The following is a 21,701-nucleotide window of genomic DNA, read 5'->3' as shown; positions in this document are numbered from 1 at the left end:
TTTAAGAGCAGAGCTTCTGAGACACTGCAGGACTGAACTCAAGTTAGAAAGAGTGTTGTAAAGGTGCCCACATGTACAGTCCATAGCGTACACCGGGGACACTTTGGATTCTCTGTCTGTCCAGGCACTGCTGAACTCTCTGTTCTCTGAGAATTTACTTTTCATTTGATAATGATGATATCTAACCCTAAAAGAAGAAGACGCTGTATTCTCCCTGAAGCTATCAACGTGCTACAGATACTTAAGCAAGTGGCTTCCAAGTTCTTGGTTCTGTCTCCCTCAGGAATGTTGTATAGGAAAAGATTCAGAGCTATAGGGCAGCTGGAACTTACTTCCCTCCAAAGTGGATATGGTAAAACTCTTGTTCAACGGTATCTCATTCCTTAATAGTTACTAGAAGGATATTGCCATAACCCAAATAGCTGAAATCTTGTCTCTGCCATACTCCATAGTTTAAGAGTAAACAAAGAGCCATCAAATTAAGTATGCAACATCAGTTTATACAAATTAAACTTAACCTTTCCAGCCCTGCCTAAGCTCTTAGTTATCATTTAGCAGTTTCATTAAAAACCCCAAACTGAAAAAAATAGAAATGAGATTTCATTTCTTAAGTAAGCAGCAATTGATAACTGGAATTTACAGAAGAGTTTCAGAGTGAATGTCTAATTGCAGTCAGGTTCTTATATCATCTTTATCTCTATAATATACCTCATTTCTCACTATTTCTGTTTCTAAGAGAAATGTGTGAGAATTGCACAGATGATTTTCTATAACCACGTGACAGAACAGACAGCACTCTGCTTCTTGCTGCCTCATTTTTTTAAGATCACATTTACAGGAGAGAGCCGGCCCAGTTCCACACTGCTTTTCACTGGAGGAACAGCAAACTCTGACCTTCACACACCTCTGACCCGCCACAGGGCTCACCCTCGGCCGTAACCCCCTGCAGCAAGCGGCGGAGGCATGACCACCCTCCTCTTCCTCGCAGTGGCTGGGGGCTGCCATGGGCATGCGGGGGCCCTTCTGCATTTGCCTTGAGGCTCCCGAAACACTGGGCCGGGCAGCCCTTGCCATGCTGGAGTGCTGCTGTTGGCTTTCTAGAGCTAGCCAAGTGGCTTGAAGGCACTGGGCTCACAAGCAGACTCCTTTCAAATGCCCTGTCATGTCGTGAATAAAGCCAACTGCAAAAATAGACACATATAAAGAAAAGCCTGAGAGAGTTGGGGGGGTTCAGCTGGAGAAGAGAAGGTTCCAGGGAGACCTTAGAGCAGCCTCCCAGGACTGAAAGGGGCTACAGGAAAGGGGGAAGGGACTCTTGATCAGGGGGTGTAGGGATAGGACGAGGGGTAATGGGTTTAAACTGACAGAGGGGACATTTAGATTAGATCTAAGGAAGAAATTCTTCCCTGCAAGGGTGGGGAGGCCCTGGCACAGGTTGCCCAGAGAAGCTGTGGCTGCCCCCTCCCTGGAAGGGTTCAAGGCCAGGTTGGATGGAGCTTTGGGCAACCTGGGCTAGTGGAAGGTGTCCCTGCCTGGGCCAGGGGGTGGGACAGGATGGGCTTTACAGTTCCTTCCAACTGAAACCACTCAGTGATTCTGTGATTCTCATTTATGAAGATAGTGGGTTTGTGTTCTCAGAGTTAATTTGTACTTTATAACAATAAATGAGATATACCTAAAAGTGCCTTACCTATAGACTTTATCTACTTAAGCAGGTGATTTGAACTCCTCAAGAGTTTAGCTGTGAACCAAAAAGTGTAACATTTTCACCGTCTTTAAGACACTATTAAACAATTTCCTATATTTTTTTTTTTCCCCAGTCACAATATTCTTCTGTATGAGGATGGTCATGCAGTTGTTGCTGATTTTGGAGGTAAGGAGTTTTTATGAAACATTTATAAATTAACCTCACATTCTCTAAAACTAAACATGTGCTGACTAAAAAAAAAGGCTGAGGAGGTTGCTCTTCATTTTATTATTATGAAAGGACACAAAAGGCTCTTAGGGGTGAGAATACCCCTATTTTTTTCTCGTCTAAGTTGCTGGGGTGTACCCTACCCTTCACCTGAGAAGGAAGCCCAGATGAGAGTGAGATGGGTGCATCGCAGTTTGTGTAAGTTCTAGCAGTAGGTTAGAGGAAGAGGTTGAGTGAAAAAGCCCCTAAGGGAAGGTGTGCCCTCCTCTTTCAGGGCAAGTGTTCAGGATCTGAGGAGGGTGTCACTGCAAGTCTGCCTGTGGGCAGCCAAGCCCCATGGCACTAGAACCGGTTTCTTTCCTTTTAGTTAAAAGAGCAGAATGTCACTCATTATCTCTGTTACAGACCTTAGTAACTGTGTTCAAAATTAGACTAGGCTGTACTTTATGAATCTGTATTTTGTGCATTGTCTTGGTGTTTATCAGTCAAGCTGCACAGGAGTGCATTCCCTGTGCAGGGTGGAGTATAGGCAGCTAGGCTTGACCTAACTCCTCAGGAACTACTTGACGTGAGACATGGCCATTGTCCCTGTGCAATAGGGAGCGAGGAGAAAGCACCAGGCTTGGACCACGTGCCAGGAGCTGCTCTTCCAGGGTGCTGCTGACAAGAGTTATTCATACAGATGCACACTGAAGTGTATTTTTCTGATGTGTCAAAGGCATCTAAGTCCTGCCTGGGGACTTATTTACGTATCACAGAATGTAGCACATACCACCTTCTCTATATTCATGCAAGATCCTGTCATTTTTAGGTGGGCTGCTTTTCTGACATTAAATAAGACTGACAGGCTTCTGGGGGATTGCAAGTTAATGCAGGGCTCGGTGACCGTTCATTGTAAATCTAGATACAGTTACATTAACCAGTGCAAATAACCATCAGGTCACAAATTCTGAGCTGGATCCTCAGCTGCTGTAAACTGCTATTAATGTCGATGGAGCTTTGCAGATTTATGCCAGCACTGAATTTGGCATGCAGGCTTCAGAAGCCCCATTGTCTGTACACATCCTTGTTGAAAAACAGCTATCACAGTTCTTCTGGACTCTAAAACCCTGGAGTTATTCAAAAAAACCCCAACACTTTTTACCAAGACTTTTCTATAATAACGTGGGTATTTGTATCGGCTTGACAGTAATTTTTCTTTTTGTTCTGTGTGTTTCAGAATCTAGATTTTTGCAATCCCTGGATGAAGACAATATGACAAAACAACCTGGGGTTTGTTTCTTGTTTTGTTCCACATAATTAGTACAAAACATACAGGCAAACTCAGTTTAGGAAAAAAATTACATTAGAAATATTTTTGTTGGAAAAGGTGGACAGGTATAGTATTTTCTTGCTCTTAAAGTTTCTTTGTGAGTGTTTATTTTTCCTTTAAGCTTCTTTAATAACAAAGATGAGTGAATATATAACATCTGCAACAGAAAATAATGCTTTATAAGGTTGTCTTTGGAGCTCTATTGTCCCACAAATCATTAGTAAAGTGTCATTTTTTTAATGCAGCCTTCCCCACTCACACATACGTGTTGCTGACAGGTCGTTCCTATTTCTAATAAGGAATTAGTTATTCCACGCTGATTTTCTTTCAGAGTTCTTTTCTCCAGCACAAGCCTATTGCTCACGGAGTCAGCATTACAAGACAGTGTTGTTGTTTTCCTAAGTTTGAGCCCAGATGCATCCGTTCTGTGTGTCGCTTCACAGTCCTGGAAGTTTGTGTCACCATCATGACTAATTGGAATAGGCAGGGTAACGCTAAAAGCAGGGTTTGGCAATGGTCTTTTAACAAATTGTAATTTGTTAAATTACTCCTGTGAGGAGTTAAATTACTCGCTGTGTGAGAAGTGAGTACAGCTGTTGCAGACCAGGGTCCTGCTGCAGTTTGATGACGTCTTACTGAGGAGGGCTGTCTTTTAAAGAATGTAAATTAAGTTACCCAGGTGCAAGAAATCTGCAAAACACCTGAACTCATCACACCAGTGAGAGGCTGGTTGCTGGTGAGGCAGCCCCAGAGCTGGGCTTCTGCAGAAGCAGCGAGATCCCGAGAGAGAAGGCACCAACCCAAGGCCGTTGTCTAGTTTTTCTACCCACCAGCTGGACGAGTAGTTAATTAGTATTATATGGCATGCTCAGACCTTCTGACATGGTCTCCAGACTTCGAGGCTGGGTGTTTTGCTTTTATACTAGTGCTGCTCTAGTGGTTAGAGCCTGATCAGCCTGGCTTTGTGAGGCTGAGACAGCTGCTGTACTAATGCTGTTACATAGAATGTGCAATAATGTGCTGCCTAGATTTTGTAAGTGAGGTGAAAAGTTTTCCTGGCAAACTTACCAGTTATTTTATGGAGGCAAGGAAGCAAGAAAAGAAAGGAACGCAAATACAGGAAAAGGCGCACGTATGAGGCAGTCAACACTGCTAACGTTTTACTGGTGTTTGCTGACGCACAGAACCTGCGCTGGATGGCCCCGGAGGTGTTCACCCAGTGCACCAGGTACACCATCAAAGCCGATGTGTTCAGCTATGCTTTGTGCCTCTGGGAGCTGTTAACAGGGGAAATTCCATTCGCTCATCTGAAACCAGGTAAGATGCTCAATGAATTGATGTTTACACTTCACTGAAGTAGAGAAGTAGCTACACCCTATAATATTAACAATATCTTACTGAAGTTTGTTATTAAGTGCTAAGATTATGCATCCAGTGAAAAGTATAGAACTATCCTGCTATAATCAGATCTCTTACTCGCTACAGACCTATGTAACTTAAAATTCCTCAACCAATTTTAGGATTATGAACAATTTTGGAGAAAGCATGGCCTATAGCAGCATTTTGACCTTGAAAAAGGTGAATTTCCCTTAATTCATACACATGTTTATGTCCTTTGGTGCTCATACATCCATGTGTCTGTGTATATCTGTATGTCTAATTCTGTTCCTTAGGCACCTATGAATATGCTATTCCCTTATTAGGTCAATTGCTTTATAAGTTACTCAAATACTAAATAAAATCTAATGTATTTTTCTCATTAGGGCATTGCTCTTACCTTTTCAAAGTCATTTTTGATACATGTAAAGTTTTACTTATTGATTCCTTCCTTGATTTGATTTTTTGCTTCTGTTGGGGAATCATTAAATAAAGATCCACTTTTCTGCTATTTTGAGATTATACCTCAATTAAACTCCTTTGGATGCCTCTGTGTGTTCAGAAGGTCAGTCTCTGGTGTGCAAAGGCAGCTGTCAGGAATATCATTGGCAATTAGTGTGCCAGCTTTGTATATGACCTTCTACACTGTATTAGCTGCTCTTCCTATCTCTTTATTTCTAAATAAATCATATCATTTTCTAAATAATTCATACCTCTTTATTGCTAAGGTGATGCAGAAGCCAAACATCTGGCTCAATTCCACTCCAGGTTCTAGAAATCAAATACCTTTAGCTGTGAGCCTGAGTTTCAGTTCTGAATCATTTTCGTGTTTGTGTTCCTTTTCCATGGTCCTTGTTGCATGGCCTTGTCACTCAAGATCAAACCTTACATTCCTGGGTGCAGTTCTAGTACACCATCGTCCATATGATCAAAGCCTTCTCTAAGGTTACTACTTCTAACATTAATCTCAGTTACTTCTGAATTCACCATTTCACTCTGTTCAAATTACAGTCTAGATAGGACTAGAAGACTCAAGAGGGCCTAAAGCTCCCTGGGAGCATCATAAATGAGATAAAAGGCATTAGAAAAGGTATAGGAGTATTGTTTCTCTCCTGCCCCCCCCCCCCCTTTTTTTTTTTTAAATGTACTACATGAGCTGAATGATAAGGTCCCTATATCCTGAATTCCATGGCCTTGCTGGCTCTTTATTTCTGCAGCTTTAAAGAGAAGCTTTTCTGTCCCTCTTTCTTTGCTGGGACACCCTGCCCAGGGAGGGGCCCTGTCCTTGTCCTCACTGTAGTGATCAGTCCTTCCTTATCTCCAGATCACCAACAGTTTGTTTGAATACTGTTATAAAACACATTTTCCAAAGACCATGTTGGTGCCCACAAACCTGAGGATGCAGTTTTCTGAAATGCTCAGCTTTGATCCAGGTCTGTTCTCCTTAAAGTGAGCCCACCCAGCACCTAGTTTTGGTCCTCTCAGTGTCCTAAGTAAGTGTAATTTCACCCCTTCCATGGGTAAGGAAACTGAGACCTTGTACAAGGTCACAAAACAGGTGATTTTTCAGATGCAATAGTCACGGTTTACAACTAGCTCCTGGTCTCTGTGGTGCCTCAAACTGTTCTGCTTGTGAAAGATGTATTTACACACAAAAAAATATATTGAATGTGCACATCTGATTTATATGTATATTCTGCAAAAATCAGCTTTGAGGGTGTTGTATGTTTTATAGTCTATATGAAAGTCCCCCATTTAAGATATATGTTCAGATAATGACTATTCAGTTAAATATAAATCTCATATTTCTCTCAAAGTATGTATTTCAAGATAAGGGATTTTCTTTATGAAAATTTTGTATGTTATTTGCAGAACACTAACTCTAACTATGCATCACTGACTTTTTTTCTGGTTTGTAGTTACCTTTGTACAGGCTTAGAGGTACAGGAAATCATTCTGGTGAAGTTCACTGCAATAATTAGGTGTCAGAAAGAATATATGATTATAAAATTTGATTATAATGAAAGCTAGATGTCACCCACTGAAATAAAAGTAGTCACCCCGTTAGAAGCAATTGCATGTTCTCTACTGAACCTAGTGCAGTATCCAATTACATAAGGGTGTGCTCCATACTGAATAAGATATCCACTGATCAGATGTCTATCTGATTAATAGGAATAAACATTTTTATAGGTATTGAATCAAAGTCACTACTTAATTTATCAAATAGGACATCTATTAAAGCAGGTGCATTCCCCAATTAAATCACTTCATCGTTAAGTCAGACATAATGCTTGCTGAGGTCCACATCATGCAGCCCTGCGGAACCAAAGCCTGCAGCATGTCTTTGGTTAGAGAGTGCTCAGCAGTCCCCTGTAAAATAGACAAGGTGAAAACACATGAATAATGATGGTTCTGAGAAGTAACTGCAGAATGCAAAAGTCAATATTTATTAAATATTGAAATTACTTCTTTGCTGAGGTTTTTACAGTGTGAGAGTTTGCATATACTTCAAATACAGCAATTAGGCAACCAGTTGATCATTAATTCCATCATTATGGGATCATTGTATTACTAAGGCCCAGGCCATGCTGCCAGTGTCGTGCAGCCCGTAGCCAGTTTAGGAAACTGGGATGCGCCAGGAGGCTGAGCCCCGGCGAGCGCGGGGCACGAGCGCCGGTGCACAGAGGCACAAGAGCTGCATTTCGCAAAGGCCGCGTCGCCTCTGCCCAGCTTACGCAGGCAGCCAGAGGGGGGTTGCAGATCCGTGCAGGCGGGTGAGGTGTTTGGTCCTTGTCGTGGCTGACACCGTTTTCCCTTGGGGATGTTGCGGCTGGGGTGCAGGTTCTGCAGCAGATGCACTGACGTGTTTGTTGCCTGCTTGCTGGAGCTTGAGCTGGGTCTGTCAGCGAGGTAGAAACCCATGAAGGGTTCCCAGGCTGGTCCCATCCTGTTTGCTGAGAGCTGTAGCCCCACTCTCTATCTGTGCGTTACGTATCTCACATAGGCTTGCACGAGCCATGACGGCAAGGGCATCCTTCTGTGCTCTAGGCACAGTCCGCTGTGGAGGTAGGTGTTGGCAGTGACCTGGTGTGCAGTCTGCCATTTAAAAGATGTTTTGGAAGGCCCAGGGGACAAGAGGACACCCTCTGATACCTGATGATCCTCTTCCTTGGCTCTTTTCCACAGGTGGCATTCAATTCACTCCAGTAAAACTCAGCGTGTAAGCTTTGGGTAGAGTTTTGTGGGGAAATACAGAGATATAGAAGTCTGGAAATTATAGGTCTGAAACTAGTGAGCCATTGCATCCCAGATAGCAAAAATAATGTGAAGATGACACTTGCACAGGGAAATGGCATGTTGTGATTGTAAACACACAGGTGTCCAATACAGGAGATGCTGATTAACATTCTGCAGTTACTACACTTCTTCCCCTGATCCATAAACAAGAACAAATTGAAATAACATTTTTGTAGGTAGGTTGTCATTGATTCCTCTCATGGCTTATAGTTGCTCTGACCCAGAAGAAAGGCAGGATCTGACCAACCAGTCAAACCAGAAAATCCTCAGGGGTTCAAGGATATCACAATATAGAGCTGGAAAGCACCACTAAGTTCAGAGTTTTGGGGGCCACCCAAACTCTTTTTTCTTTTACTCATTTTTGAGAAAAATGGATTCTTGTCATTTAATTCAACCAATCTAAAGTACTTTTTAACATCTATATTTCTTAGCTGAAGAAAAAAACCTGGCAGTGAAAGGAGAGCCCAAACAATAGTGACACAAACTATGTACAGTATTACAGAAGTATAGAGGCACACGGTGTGTTTCTCCCTCTCTTTTTTTTAATCCTGACCCCATTAAACTGATGGAATAAATCCTATTAACTTTAGTAAGACGAGATTTTGCCAATAGGTAATATTTCACTTATATTACCTTTGGCAGAAAAAAATGGAGAGTATTTCACTGCTATCTTAATCTGATTTGCATTTGCCCTCGTTTCATAGTGCCTGCCAGGCAAAAGAGGAATCCGCTAGTGTCTGAGTCATGCCTTCAAAACTTCCTCGGAGTGGAATCAAAATTAGGCAACCTGTGTTTGCCCCTCCTGTCTACATATAGTTACAATATCACAGGATTTATCTGGTATTAACATTCTGAAACATCATTATGCAGACAAAAGCTGCAATGGGGACAGACGATGGCTGACATTAATCCATTGTTATGATGAATACTGTGATGAGAATGGTTATGGTTAAAAAACCCCAGACCGCTCTCGTTATACTCTCATGGTTGCCATATTATACTTCCCTGCATATCGCATCTACTCCAATCACATTATTTTAAAGTGTCAGGCAAACAAAGGATTTTATTTAGCTTTTGATAAGAGTCCAAAATACATTTGTTTTGAGTTGAAAAAATTTTGCTCAAAAGCAATGAGAGGGATTAACCATGTATTTGAATTCGCTGAACATGTAAATCCAATTAGGAAAGCATTTTGGCAATTTTGTTTCATTAAGTAGTGGCTTGCACTTATAAAAAGGCATTCAGTAGATTATTTTTTTTTAGTAAAGAAACACTGAGAACTAATTTTTGTCTTATACTGTAACAGAACTAGCCATGGGTTATTTTAAGAGATCTGAGTCTGTTGACAATATATCTGCAACTGGAGTATACCTGTTGTCACCCAGTCTAATAAAGAAGATAATAAATTTTTTAAGTGAGCTGAAGGTTAACTCTTCCCCCCCCCCCCCCCCCCCCCCCAAGACCCTTTTTATTTTCTTTTTTTTGGGTGGGGTGGGGGTTAAGCTAATTTAGGTTGTCTTCACCCATGCTCAGCCTTAACAGCAGTGTGCTTCCACTCAGGGTTATGGGCTGCCTTAGCTTTAGAAACAGAAGGGATTGGACAGTCTCTTTGAGCTAGAAGTCTTTATCTTGATGGTTCAGCATTTCTGTGCCTGGCAGGTGTATTTCAGTGGTAAGCAGGTTGTGTTCTCCTGGGAATGTGTGTGACTGCTGGGTGCTAACGGGTTTCTGTCGGGCTGTTCGCTTGCAGCAGCGGCGGCGGCCGACATGGCGTACCACCACATCCGCCCGCCCATCGGGTACTCCATCCCCAAGCCCATCTCCACCCTGCTGATGAGGGGCTGGAACGCCTGTCCCGAGGTGAGTGCCTCTGCCTCGCGCGGACAGAAAACCCCGACCCTTCGCCCGACTTCACGTGGCTGCCCCAAAAGCCCCGGTTCCCGAGGCAAGTGCCATGGCAGAAAGCCCTCAGAGAGATAATGGTGTATGTCAAGAAATACAGAGAGTTGAATTGAGGAGGAAAGTAAATTAATGTTTAGTCATTCAACAAAACTTTAAGTAATTACATGACTTTGATTATGACTTGAATTTTTATTGAGTAGAAAAATGCTTGCTGCTCTCAGACTTTTGTAGGTATTTTCTATGAATTCTTGATTTTTTCCATGTGAAAAATAACATCTGTACATCACAAAGAGGACCCAAGTTGCCCTGGAAGTGTATAAACCTCTGACTACTTTTATGCCGTGTCCTGAGGCTATTCCGTGATACACTAATAGGGTACAAGCACAGGAGGTGTGACCCGAAGACAATCAGAACTCCTCTCCCTGGCATTTCTGCATGTTGCTGCAGTCCCTGTGCTGGGAATAGTTGGGGATAGGACACGCAGTCAGAAGTCATGAGAAATCCTGTTTCTGAGAGAAAGAGGGATCAATCTGGGGACTCTTTCTTCTTCGTGGCAACTGCTCTCTGTTCATAATACCCAAAACTTCCCACTGTTTTGTGGGGGGTTTTTTAAGCTGCCGTAAGTTAAACTCTGTATACTGATCTTGTGTATTTGCATTTCGTGAAAAACCACTTATATATATTTATTTATCATTGTGTTTCATGCTTTTAAAGCAATACATTTTTCTCCTCTCAAATGCAGAGTAGATAAGACCAATGAGGACACATTGCCTGGTCCAAGAGACTAGTCCTCGTAAGGTGATCTTTTAGTGATAACTTTCAAACCCATGGGTCTGAAAATGCAAGGAAATCAAGAGCTAAGAATATTTTTTATATTGTCAGAACTCCTTCCCTGTTAAAATCTAGTTTTCGAGCAGCAGCTCTAGCGAAGCGTTTGGTGAGCGTGCAGTGACTGGTCATGGCATTGCCGCCCCGGGAGCCAAACATCAGTCCCTACCACCAGCAACTTAGCGGGTACCTGTGCTTTATGAGGGAAAGAAGGCCAGAAAACTTGGCCAGCGATGTGAAATTAGGACAGAACTTAATAGATGCAGGTATAAAAAAAAGATTTTGTACTTTCTGACAAGCAAACGGTAATAAGCCAAGCACAGAAATGTTTTAAGTGTTGCAACTTGTACATTACAGAGAGCAGACATGGTTTTGAGAACTGTAAATGTAAATTTTTACATTGAATAAAATTCATGCTGTATGTTCCAGGTCATAAATACCACTGGCTGCTCCGGTCAGTGAACTATTCATGGTTTATCTTCCTCTCGCTTATATTCTGTGGTGGTGTTTGTCTCTGACACACCAGGTGTGGTTCCTGGCTGATTCTTCCCATTACCAGAACCACTACTCGGTTAATTGAGTAAAATTACTTGAGCTGAATTACCTTTAATTTTTTTCTAATACTTTAATCAAAAACTATTTTACATTTTTGGCCTTGTTGAAATTTCCCACCACAATGATGCTGATAACATTCAGGAAAGCTGGGTCAGTCTGTCTGTAGGTTTGAAGAAAGAAAAAGAGCACTGTCGTGACGAGGACGAGGTTTTTCCTCACTTTCTTTTGCCTCCAAAGGTGATGCATTAGCATACCCCACAGATGGTGGGTACAATATAGTTTTGTAGTGGAGTTTTCAGCTTCATTTATCCTGCAAGGAATTAAAGGCATCTCATTTTCTGCCTCAAAACTACTGTCTCCTTGTTCTGGTAACAAAGCCTCTTCATGTTCTTCCAGGGGCATTTCAGCTGCTTAGAGTTCATTGTTGTCTTGATAAGGTTGATTGTTTTTCAAGTCTTGCAGATTCTGCATGTCCTCTGTATGCACAGCACTGTTAATTTGAAGACTGGTATCACTGCCCAGTAATATATTTCTATTTTCTGTAGGACTGAGGATGCTGGCTGTACTAGGTGTAACTTGATACTTTTTTTTATAGTGTTGATATATTTTGCTCTTCACATTATCCAAAATCTGTAGCATGTTTTCTGTTTTGGTATCTGAGAATATTTGCGTGTCTTAAATGTTTTCAACTTCGATTCATTTTCATTAAGTGGCATTGTAGTTCCTCTTTTCTTTAGTTTTGTTCCATCTTCTCCAGTGTTATCAATCCTGTTCAGGTTGTCTGCAATATCAGTTTCTCTTTTTTACCTCTAGTTAACTGCCAGTTAACCAGCATACTCAAGTATAAACTTGGTGACTCTAACAGGGAACAGTGTTCGTTAGTGTTGAAATTGTACCATTCTTTGTAGAGACCTGGGCCACAGCAGCTGAATTACAGGATGTACAACAGGCAGGCCTCCTCGTGAATGTTTTCATGTGCTTCCCAAATCCTTGATATTTCTGCTATAGTTACATTTTTGCTCTGGATTTTGTATTCCTGGCTTTGGCTGAAGTATTGTCCTGTATTTTCAAAAACTAGTCCTCACTCTCTACCCAATTCAATGCTAGGATTTTTTCATGCGAGTTCTTTACCACTCCTGGTTCATTAGTGAGACCTGAAGAAGAATTGGCATTTCTTTCCTTTTTTTAAATGTATCTGCTCATGTAATCCTGTGGCCTCCATCACATCACCTTCATTTCCCTCTGCGGGAGATAAATTCTGCAATTCAGGGTTGAAAATAGGAGAGAAACTTCTTACAGTCTGAGAGGATGAGAACAGAGGTAAGGTGCTTTTGTTCTTTAGGACTTCTGCCTTTGACCCTTCATCCTTCTTATGTCGGAAATATTGTGGGAAGGGTGATAAACATCTACTACTGAGACACTGCAGGCTCCTGACAGTTTTCTGGCATCTATTTGTTATAATAACTGCACTTCCTGTGGTTTTGCTCCCCGGTGGTGGCTGCTTGTCACAACATGCAGAGCAACGCTTTTGGAGTACATCTCTTTATCTTCATGAACATTAGTGTGCTAATTGATGATCGCACAAGTTATCTGCTTTATTTTTCTTTCTGCTTTCATCAGTTGTATTTTCAAAGCCGCTGTCAGTTTTCTCAGGATTTCATTCAGCAATTCCTTGTGCTGGTGACTGATGTTCTATTCCAGCTGTTCACTACGGGACAGTCTGCCTGGCTGGATTCTAATCTTGGATGCAAATTGAATTTTATAGTCAACATGTCCCCTTATTTTCATTTTACTTTTCCATTTGGCTTGATCTTCTCTCACACAGTTTTGATTTTCAGGAAGATCCTGAATGGAGACCGTTTACCTTTCCCATTTATTGTTTCTGAACTCCTGTGCCTTCTAGTTTCACAAATAATCATTTTGGGTCTGACACCAGTGCTTTGCAGTTGCTTTCCCTGTGATCCTGTCTCAGAGGAGCCAGTTGTAACACCCATCCCCTTTGCTAGCTTAGGTACATAAAAGCTGTGGTTCTTTGGCATTCATCTTCTCTTGACTCCAGCTGATAGGGGTAGCTAGCTCTTCATCATTACACACCCTTCTGTTATTCTGCCACTTATTTTTGTTCTTGTTTTTTCTCCACCTGTATGGGTTTTTTCCTGTACAATAAGTCTGGAACTTATCACAGTTCCTGTATTTGCAGGTAAGACTGTTTCCTAGTAGGGATGAAAAAGATCTTAACCCCAGGAAGGGTAAGACGTTGTCACCTTAGAGCACTGTGGAGACAACACTCTCATGTTACAGCCGTACCTTATAATGCCCAATAAAATTAACTGATTGAATTTTAAAGCCTTTCCTGCAATACAGAGATATCAACACCACCAGGAGCCAGGACTGGGACTGAGGTGGGTACAGGAATGCAGCATTTTAGTCCCATTGCTGCCCAATGTGTAGAGGACTGTGTAAGGATTCATCATGATTCTTCTGGCTCATAATGGCTCTCACTATGACTGAGAATATTGGGTGTTCTCCAACAGTCCTGGACAAAGGTACTGCCCGGGGAAACATGAAGATTCAAGCTCATGAGAAAGCTTTGGCTAAGTCTTTGCTTTATGTAGTTATTTAAATCAAATAATAGAGTTGGATCCATGAGATGGACTGAATGGAGGACAGATAAACTATGGCAGAGCAGGTGCTGTTCTGTCTTTGATACAGCTCCTTTGGCATCTGTATTTGGGGGGTTTGGAGGGGTTAGGTTGTTGGTTTTTTCCTCTAACTTTTTCCTACTTGCACCAGCCCACAGTCGGGGTGGTGGATTGGACCAACCTGGATTGTCTTTGGAAAGAAAGGGAATGACATCAAGGGCAACGTTTTCAGAAAGGGCCGTGTGTCACCATAAAAAAAATATATATATATATTTGGGAGCGTTATCTGATTGCAAAGACTTGGACTCATAAGCACCATATTTGTAGAAGACCTCTGCAGTGGGATGGAGTAAGGCATTTTCATTCTTTTTTTAAAAAAATCTCATCACAAACGTTAAGGAGGTTTTTGACAAGATGCTGCAACGTAAGCGCTTCTGGAAGCGCAGGTCTCGTGGCAGCCGAGTGGCCCCTGGTCCCAGGCAGGAGGCAGCACTGGGCACATTTCCCCTCTCCCTCTGCCGAGGTAACTCCAGGAGGGAGGGACGCCCTGACCTCCTCCAGCCTGCACGGGTGCCGAGAGGGAAGAGGTGGTGGTGGAGCTGAGGAGGTCACGGCCATGGGCTGGATGCCCTTGGGCTGCTCTGTGAAACCTGGATGGATAATCTGGGAGTGCTGGGGGGCGGCGGGTGACAGCCACCTTCATATGGCACTCGGAAATAACGCGCAATGCACTGAAAGGGCTGCAAGAACAGTCTGTCCAGCTCTCTTTTACAAACTTTTAGGGATGGTTTAACATTGGTATGATTTTCTTGAGAAGGGAACTTTCGGGGGGATTTGCTCAGAGAAGGCAGACCCTGTCTGGGGAGCAGAAGAAGAGCTGAGGAGGAACGCAGGAAGAGGGATGTGGAACGGAAGAAAGTCTTGCCTCCGAGAGAGTAATGCAAGCAGATTCTTTTCTCTAGCAGAAATGGTTTTCACTGACATAAAACCTTCATTTTTCAACTTCTTTCAAACTCAAAGTAATGTGGTTCAGTGTATTATCTGGGTTCCTTTTTAAAACACTTTAAATAATTATTTTTTTTTCATCTCTCTGGCAGAAGTTTCCCATCTACTCCATCATCCCAGTGGCACAAAACCAGGGCACACTTCTTGATTTTGTTCTTAAGAAGGTAGACGATCCCCTTCATGATCCCTTCCGCGGAGAGTACTGCAGAATGCTAAAGATAACCCCTCTGGTGTTAGTATTCAAACACCACTGTCCTCAATGGCACACCGTTACTCAGGAGTCCTGTGCGTGTGTCAGTAACTTGAGTGAGTGTGAGGGGGTTTTTCTTAAAGATAATTTTGTTGCTGATTTAAAAAAAATCCATCAGTTTTCTGAAGGATAGAGTAGGAAAATCTTGAGTCTTGTACTGTTCCGCTGCTTTTCAGTCAAACCAAATATACTACTTTCCTGTCCCTACCTCATGTTAGTCGAATATATTCCTCTGTAGGTTTTACTTTTAACCTGACTGCAAGATTAGGAAAGCATGACAATCTCTTACTGGGACCTGGTCATCACTATATTGGTTTTTTTATAGCCATGTATACCAGCGTACAGGAGGTACAACATGTCCCTGAATTTTGTTTATGGCCACTGATTTACTCAGATATGTCCTCATTCAGTCCATGATGATGGAAAATCAAACCCTATTTTTCCTTCTGGATTTTGAATTTCTTTTTGATTCTCACCTTACAGTCCTCTCTGTTCTCTTCTAAAAGAAAATCCACCTTTATCAGTCTTTGCAAGGCCACGCAGTGCTGTAGTCTGTAAATCTTCCCGCTGGCCCAGCCTGCTCAGGTCAGTAACAGCTCCGTGGAAATCCTCTCTCAGGGTCTCTGCTTCATCATTCGCGGGCACGTTTCTGTAAAGCTCTTGAGTACACAACTCCATCAACCTGCACTTGGGGCATGAGAATGAGCCGCTCCTCCTGTGATCCGTGTCCCTCCCAATGCTCCGAAGCGACGTCTGTAGCATATGGATGTTTCATTTGCCTTTAGCATTGCATGAGCCCTGTTTTCCTCTAGAAAGTGGCATGTTTCTTTGTCAGACCCAACAACAGACATGACTATTATTTCACTTTCCTGTAACCACTGCTTAGCTCAGGACCCTATAGAGAGATAATTTCTTGGCTTGTGTTCACACTGGGATGCATCTGGAGTTTTCTGATGCATGTTCACTTGCTCTACCTTGTTCAAGCTTCCAGGTAAAGGCGGCCAAGACTAGACAAGAGAGACCAACAGCTCCTGTTGGTCTCCGTTAAACAAATAACAAGTTAAACCAGTTAAATAACAAGTTTAAAAGACAAAATTGCATAGATAAGGATATTGTTAGGAAAATAGAATTTTGAAAATACTGTGGTAGTTTTCTTGTACTCTACAGTGGTTGGAAACGGAGAGGGGATAATGAGATCAATTAAAGTCTCCTGCCTATGGTCTCACAGGCAGTACCTCACAGATCATCTGGCAGCACTGGGTGAGATTTGGCAGAGCAGCCGCAGCTCCACGGCATGTTTGTTAATCCCCACAGTTAGTCACCTGACAACGACCCCTCAGACTTTCTCCTGATGGTGCTTCTGAACAACTGCATGTGAGAACAAGTGTGTTCACAGGTACTTCAGGCCATAAAGGCTTTACCAAGCTTCACACTTAAGCTGAGCTCATCAGCAATGCCCTCTGCCTCTCTCGGGGCTGTTGGCATCCTGGATACCACAGCAGCCAACCAGAATTCCACTGCTGTTTTGAAAAATCCTCCACCAGAAAATTTCTTCACTATCTTCAAAGATGATAGTTCTGATTACTGACTCATGGCTTAGTAGAACTGATCTATCCAAAGACAGGGAAGCCACATCCACAGAAGACAGAGCTCAGTGGAAGCATATGATGACAGCGTAGAGGATAAAAGATAAAATATTGTGTCTTTTAAACACTCAGAGCAGGTCCTGCAGCCTGTAGGGAGAGAGGGAGCAAGCCTCAGGTGTCAGGAGCAGCAATAATAAATGCAAAACCATGATTAACCCAAGCAAGAGGAAGACTTAAAAGAAGCTAAGAAAACAACCCCTGGGCTCCAAGATGGGCTGTCATATTTTGTTTTGCTTCCCAGCAGTCTTTGTCCAAGCACGGCCTGTGCCTGCCCTTTCTGAGCCTGAGAGCTCCCGGGAGATCTCAGCCTCGGGTGGTGGGACTGCAGGCAGCGGTATGGCTGCAGGCAAAACTTTCAGCTCTCGGATGAAAGAGAGGCTGTTCCAGGATGGCTTTTGGCAGCTGTACAGAAGCGAGGGCCAGCACACAGGAACAAGTGAGAGGGGAATGTAGGTGACAAGTGCGAAGTGTTATGTGGGATTTGAGGAGAGAAAGCAGCACAGCCACCTCAGAAGCTCAAAGACGTGGCAGCGACAGCTACATGCGCGGCCTGGGGTGTCATGGCCAAAGTCAGTGCAGGGTGTTCAGCGGTGGCTCGGGTGGCCGAGGCACGGACCAGGCTGTCACGCTGAGCTCCAGGCAGGGAAATCACCTCAGCCAGCACCCCGGGGCCTTTGTCTTCATCCTGCAGGGTCTTCCCATTTCCTGGAACTGCTCCTTTTGTCTGGGGCACAGAACCTCTGGCTTGTTGCAAGCGTCCCAGAAGAGATGCTTAAGATATTGCTTTTTACAGAAGCAGCTGTAAAAGAGAAACGGGAACATAATTTACAAATTGTAGAAATATTCTGGCTCTTGATCTCTGTTTCCTATTGTAGCTTTAATCCTGAAAAGATATTATTTGTGATATTTGGAGCTGGCAAACCATGTTTTTCACTTGTTCTAATGCAGAGAAAGTGGTTCCTTTGGATTATTGGAGGGGAAAATATTTACTCATTGCTTTTTGATTTCTGAAATCCCAGGAAAGTGTCTGTTCCTTTAATTAATATTGCTTTATTCAAGGAGTACTCACACTAAGCTGACAGGTCTCTAAATATCCAGTGGCAAACATATCTTGGGTACTAAACCAGAACAAACACAGCCAGCTGTAAATCTTTCCCAAAGGCCTGGGGACAGCCGTGCTTTTCCGAAGCCACAGTCTGGTGGCCCCTGGTTCAGTGTCTGTGGGGACAGATGAGGGGTCACCTACAGGCCCCACCCCCCCGGAGCGGGGCCCTTCCGGCTGTGGCCTGGGGAACAGGGGACATTGGCGCAGGAGCACGTGGAGGGTCTCTCAGACAACCACGTGTCAAAGCGTTAACAGCCCCGGGGGTCACACCGACCCCTGAGAGCTCACTGCCATCATCTCTGTCCCACCCGGATGGAACTGCAGGGACCAGCCCTCCTCCAGCCTCCCGATTTACCCAGGCCCACCAGCATTTATCAGAAGCATCGTGTAATTCTCCTGTGCATCTCGCTATTGGATTTTTTTTTTTTGGCTGTGCCATGACATGACATATTTGTCTGAAAAACTGAAAGCCACCTGTCCTATTATATTTTTAAATGACTACATTGCTTATTATTATCATTGCTGCTGTTTTGGGATGCATTTTTCGTTGCTCAGAGAAGGGAGAAAGCAACAACACTTGGAGCCAGGCGGAGTCCGAGCCAATGATGTATGTGTTTCACACGCACAGCCCGCCTGGAGCAGCTCATCCTCATCAGCTACATCACTGCTAATCCTAAAATAGGCCTCTCCCATAAGAGTTTAGACAGCTGGAATAGGTCTTGCTATTATTTCAATTTTCCCCCTATATGATATGGAATTTAATTTCTGAAAGGCTTAAAATGGTAAACACGATGAATACTTCTTCCCCAGTTGATACCCTGGGAATTTTCATGTGGGACTCTGATTAATGCTGATAAAGACAAATGTCAGATATGTGTTACAATCAATAAACTCTTCTTTAGGATAGAAAGCAACTGTACTGTGAGTTTCCAAAACGAGTGTTGCATCTGCTGTAATTACTGCCTCTTGGAGCCCAGCAACATCTGCAGGAGGAGTCTGATTTAACAAGGAGTTACTGCGGTAAGGTTGTTGCCACGGCACCTTTCTCACGTGCTGCAATTGTGGCTGGTTTTTAATGACTGGAGAAGTCCGTCTGATTGCCCCAGTTAACTCAATAGCAACAGCATAAAGGATAATAAAAGCGTTCCCTTCTGAGATTACAAATCGGTGGTTAAAGATTGATCGCTCTGGGCTGGCTTTTGCAGTCTGTTGCTGTTTCTGCACTAAAGGGAACACGAACTAACTAAAGCAAGATTGCAAAAGCACCGTTGCCCTCAAACTGGCAGCCTTTGGGGCCACAGCAGGACTTAGTGGTGCTAGAGGAACAACAGTGACCCTCCCCTGACTAATCTTTGTCTCTGTCCTTACACCGAGGGTCAAGTCTTCCAAAGTCGGGTTGATAACCAGCACTCTTCTGATGCCACAACCCAGCTGTATCTCCTGGCTGGGTGGATTATACACAGAGTTTGCACATGGAAATGCAGATGTGGGTATTGGAGTGTGAGGGCACCTGCGTGGGCTCAGACAAGTCGGGGCTGTCTTAAGGACAGTGTTCCTGTTCTGGCATTTGTAGAGCGTAAGAATGATGGGTTTGTTCGTAACTTCTGGGCTCTGGCAGTGTTCCTGGTGATGGAAAGAGCAGCCAGATGAATGCCAGCTCTGTGAAGCCTTCCTCCCACACAGGACTATGGAGAGGGACCCCGTGAGCTCTATAATGTCACCTCTGCATATGCCGCTGCAGCAGTTGCAGGGCAATTTTGGCACCTGGCTCAAAACTGTCTGAGAAGTCAAGAAATATGCTCCAGAGACTGGAAATCCAGTTTGCTTAGAAAATGCTCCACAAAGTGGGTTAGCTGCTTTAGAAACACAGTCTGGGGGTAGGCTCTGGGTTTGGAAACTTTGTTTGGTTGTTCTGGTGCTATTCTGGCATTTGAGGCCTTCATTGGGCAACATGGAAGTTTCATTTCTGATGAATGGGGGCAGATTTTAGAACCTGTGTCGTTTTCTGGTACAGGAGGCCTTGTTTCATATTACAGCCTCATATTACTGAACCAGATACTCTGACTTTGAATTTCCTACTTGAAAGAGCCCTGGATTTGTGCCCTGGAGTTCTCTAGTTACCCTAGATTAGAAAAACTGGTTATCGTGTGCTTAAACCTGCCCTTGTCCTGGATACATGAGAGATTTCTGACCTGGTTCAGTGAACTAAAGCACACACTCAAGTGCTCTACCAAGATGGGGGAGAGGGAGGTTTGTGTGACTTTGGGTGACTGATTGACTGCAGTGAGCTTTGTCCCCTTCCTGTATTCCTCACTGGTTATGTACGGGATATATCAGTGTGAGAATTGCAGATACACTGTATCTGCAGTGCAGAGCATAGCTAATTTATTTCATCACTAGTTTGTTTATTGCTATTAGTGTTTCCTGGCTTCTTGAATGTGCTCGTCTTTGCACTTCATGAGCTAATGTTAGGGTGGGGGAGAGGTGTGGTTTGGTTTGTTCTCCATGTAACCATAAAGTAGCTGCTAATAATCATCAGCATGTAAATCACATTCTGTTTAAATTTATTAATAAGATGTCATATTAAATTGTTGACTTAAGCAAGCACTATGTAATGGATATAGTCACCGTATGTTGTTAGCATTTCCACAGCTCATTTAGCCCCAATAAAAAGAAACCATCTTTTCAGAATCCTAATGCACTTTGTTACTCATCAGTACCACTCCAACATCACTTAATCTTGCTGATGGTTTAGAGCTGTGTGATAGAATTATAAGGCAATTGAGAGCTCAATCAACCAGTGGATGGCTTGAACTTTGCACAAGATGTGGGCAAAAACTTAGTGAAATTAGTTTTATGGAAGGTACTTTGCTACCATTCTCAGTAACAAAGCTTTTGAGTTACTCCTGAGGGCCTTGGAATAGTTTCAGGAGGGCCACTGGGCAGAAAAAAGTAAAGCAGCGTGATCCCCCTCTCGTCAGCAAGGTTTGCTGTGCAGCCAACAGCCTACCCTAAAACAGTCGATAGGAATCTACTGGAGATTCACTGCAGAGATTAACAAGCAATTCTTCCAAAGCGTCTCACTTAGTTATCGAGCATGTAGATTAATCCTTGACACAGGGATGTCTCCTGAGCATACCACTCCAGGGGAGGGACTGAATGCCATTAGTGAAACACCGTAACAAGCAGAATGAGCAAAATATCTAAAAGATAAAAACCATCACTGCATTGATATCCGTTTTACAGCATCTCACTGTAGATGCATAAGCAAAGATGTTTGCTTAGAGGTTATTTGTTAGGGAAAAATGGTGAATTTTGGGGCTCAACGAGTGTTCACAGGTCAGAATTCTCCAAGAGGTTTGCTCAGGTTTTGGGGTTTTTTTAAAAAAAAAAAAAGGCAGAAAATGGAGTATATCTGTATGGATTTTGCTGGATGTCTACGAAATGCCTCCAGATTTGAAAATTTACCCTTTTATTTGTCTTTAATTTCATTCAAGGTTCATCCCAGCTGAAAACCCATTCCCATGTGTCATGTCACTGTTACTATTTATCAGGTACTCCAACATCTGTTTTCCAGAAACTTTTGACAGTAGCTGTTTCCAAAAGCAAACTGATGTCTAGAAGATTACAGCGTCTCTTAAGCAGCATTTTTCATTAGCTATTTTAATCTGTAAGCTTTAATTAGAGTCAAAATATTTGCCATAGTACCTGGGGCTTAGTTCCATGAAGAAAATAAACATTGTTTTAGTTTTATTAAGTACAACTCTAATGTTACAGCCAGTTCTTCCATGGTCTCCAGTGGGATAACCCGGTGGGCTCCAAGGGGCTCCGGTCACGTTCCGTTGAAGGTGCTAGAGCTTACCA

General features: G+C 43.0%; 1 protein-coding gene across 4 annotated transcripts in view; it reads left to right on the top strand.

Annotated features, from left to right (window-relative positions):
* Positions 1-21,701, top strand: part of TNNI3K (TNNI3 interacting kinase) — an 85,628-nt gene that overhangs the window by 53,404 nt on the left and 10,523 nt on the right. For all 4 annotated transcript variants that reach the window (XM_074875754.1, XM_074875753.1, XM_074875752.1 and 1 more), the window contains 4 exons: positions 1,821-1,873; positions 3,135-3,187; positions 4,412-4,544; positions 9,655-9,764. In XM_074875754.1, the coding sequence (XP_074731855.1) occupies positions 1,821-1,873; positions 3,135-3,187; positions 4,412-4,544; positions 9,655-9,764 (349 nt within the window). The remainder of the gene's footprint in view (positions 1-1,820; positions 1,874-3,134; positions 3,188-4,411; positions 4,545-9,654; positions 9,765-21,701) is intronic.

Source organism: Strix uralensis, chromosome 8 (assembly GCF_047716275.1).
Source record: "Strix uralensis isolate ZFMK-TIS-50842 chromosome 8, bStrUra1, whole genome shotgun sequence".
In the NCBI taxonomy this organism is placed as follows: Eukaryota; Metazoa; Chordata; class Aves; order Strigiformes; family Strigidae; genus Strix; species Strix uralensis.
Note: the sequence above shows the minus strand (reverse complement) of the source record. Positions and strands in the feature narration are given on the sequence as shown.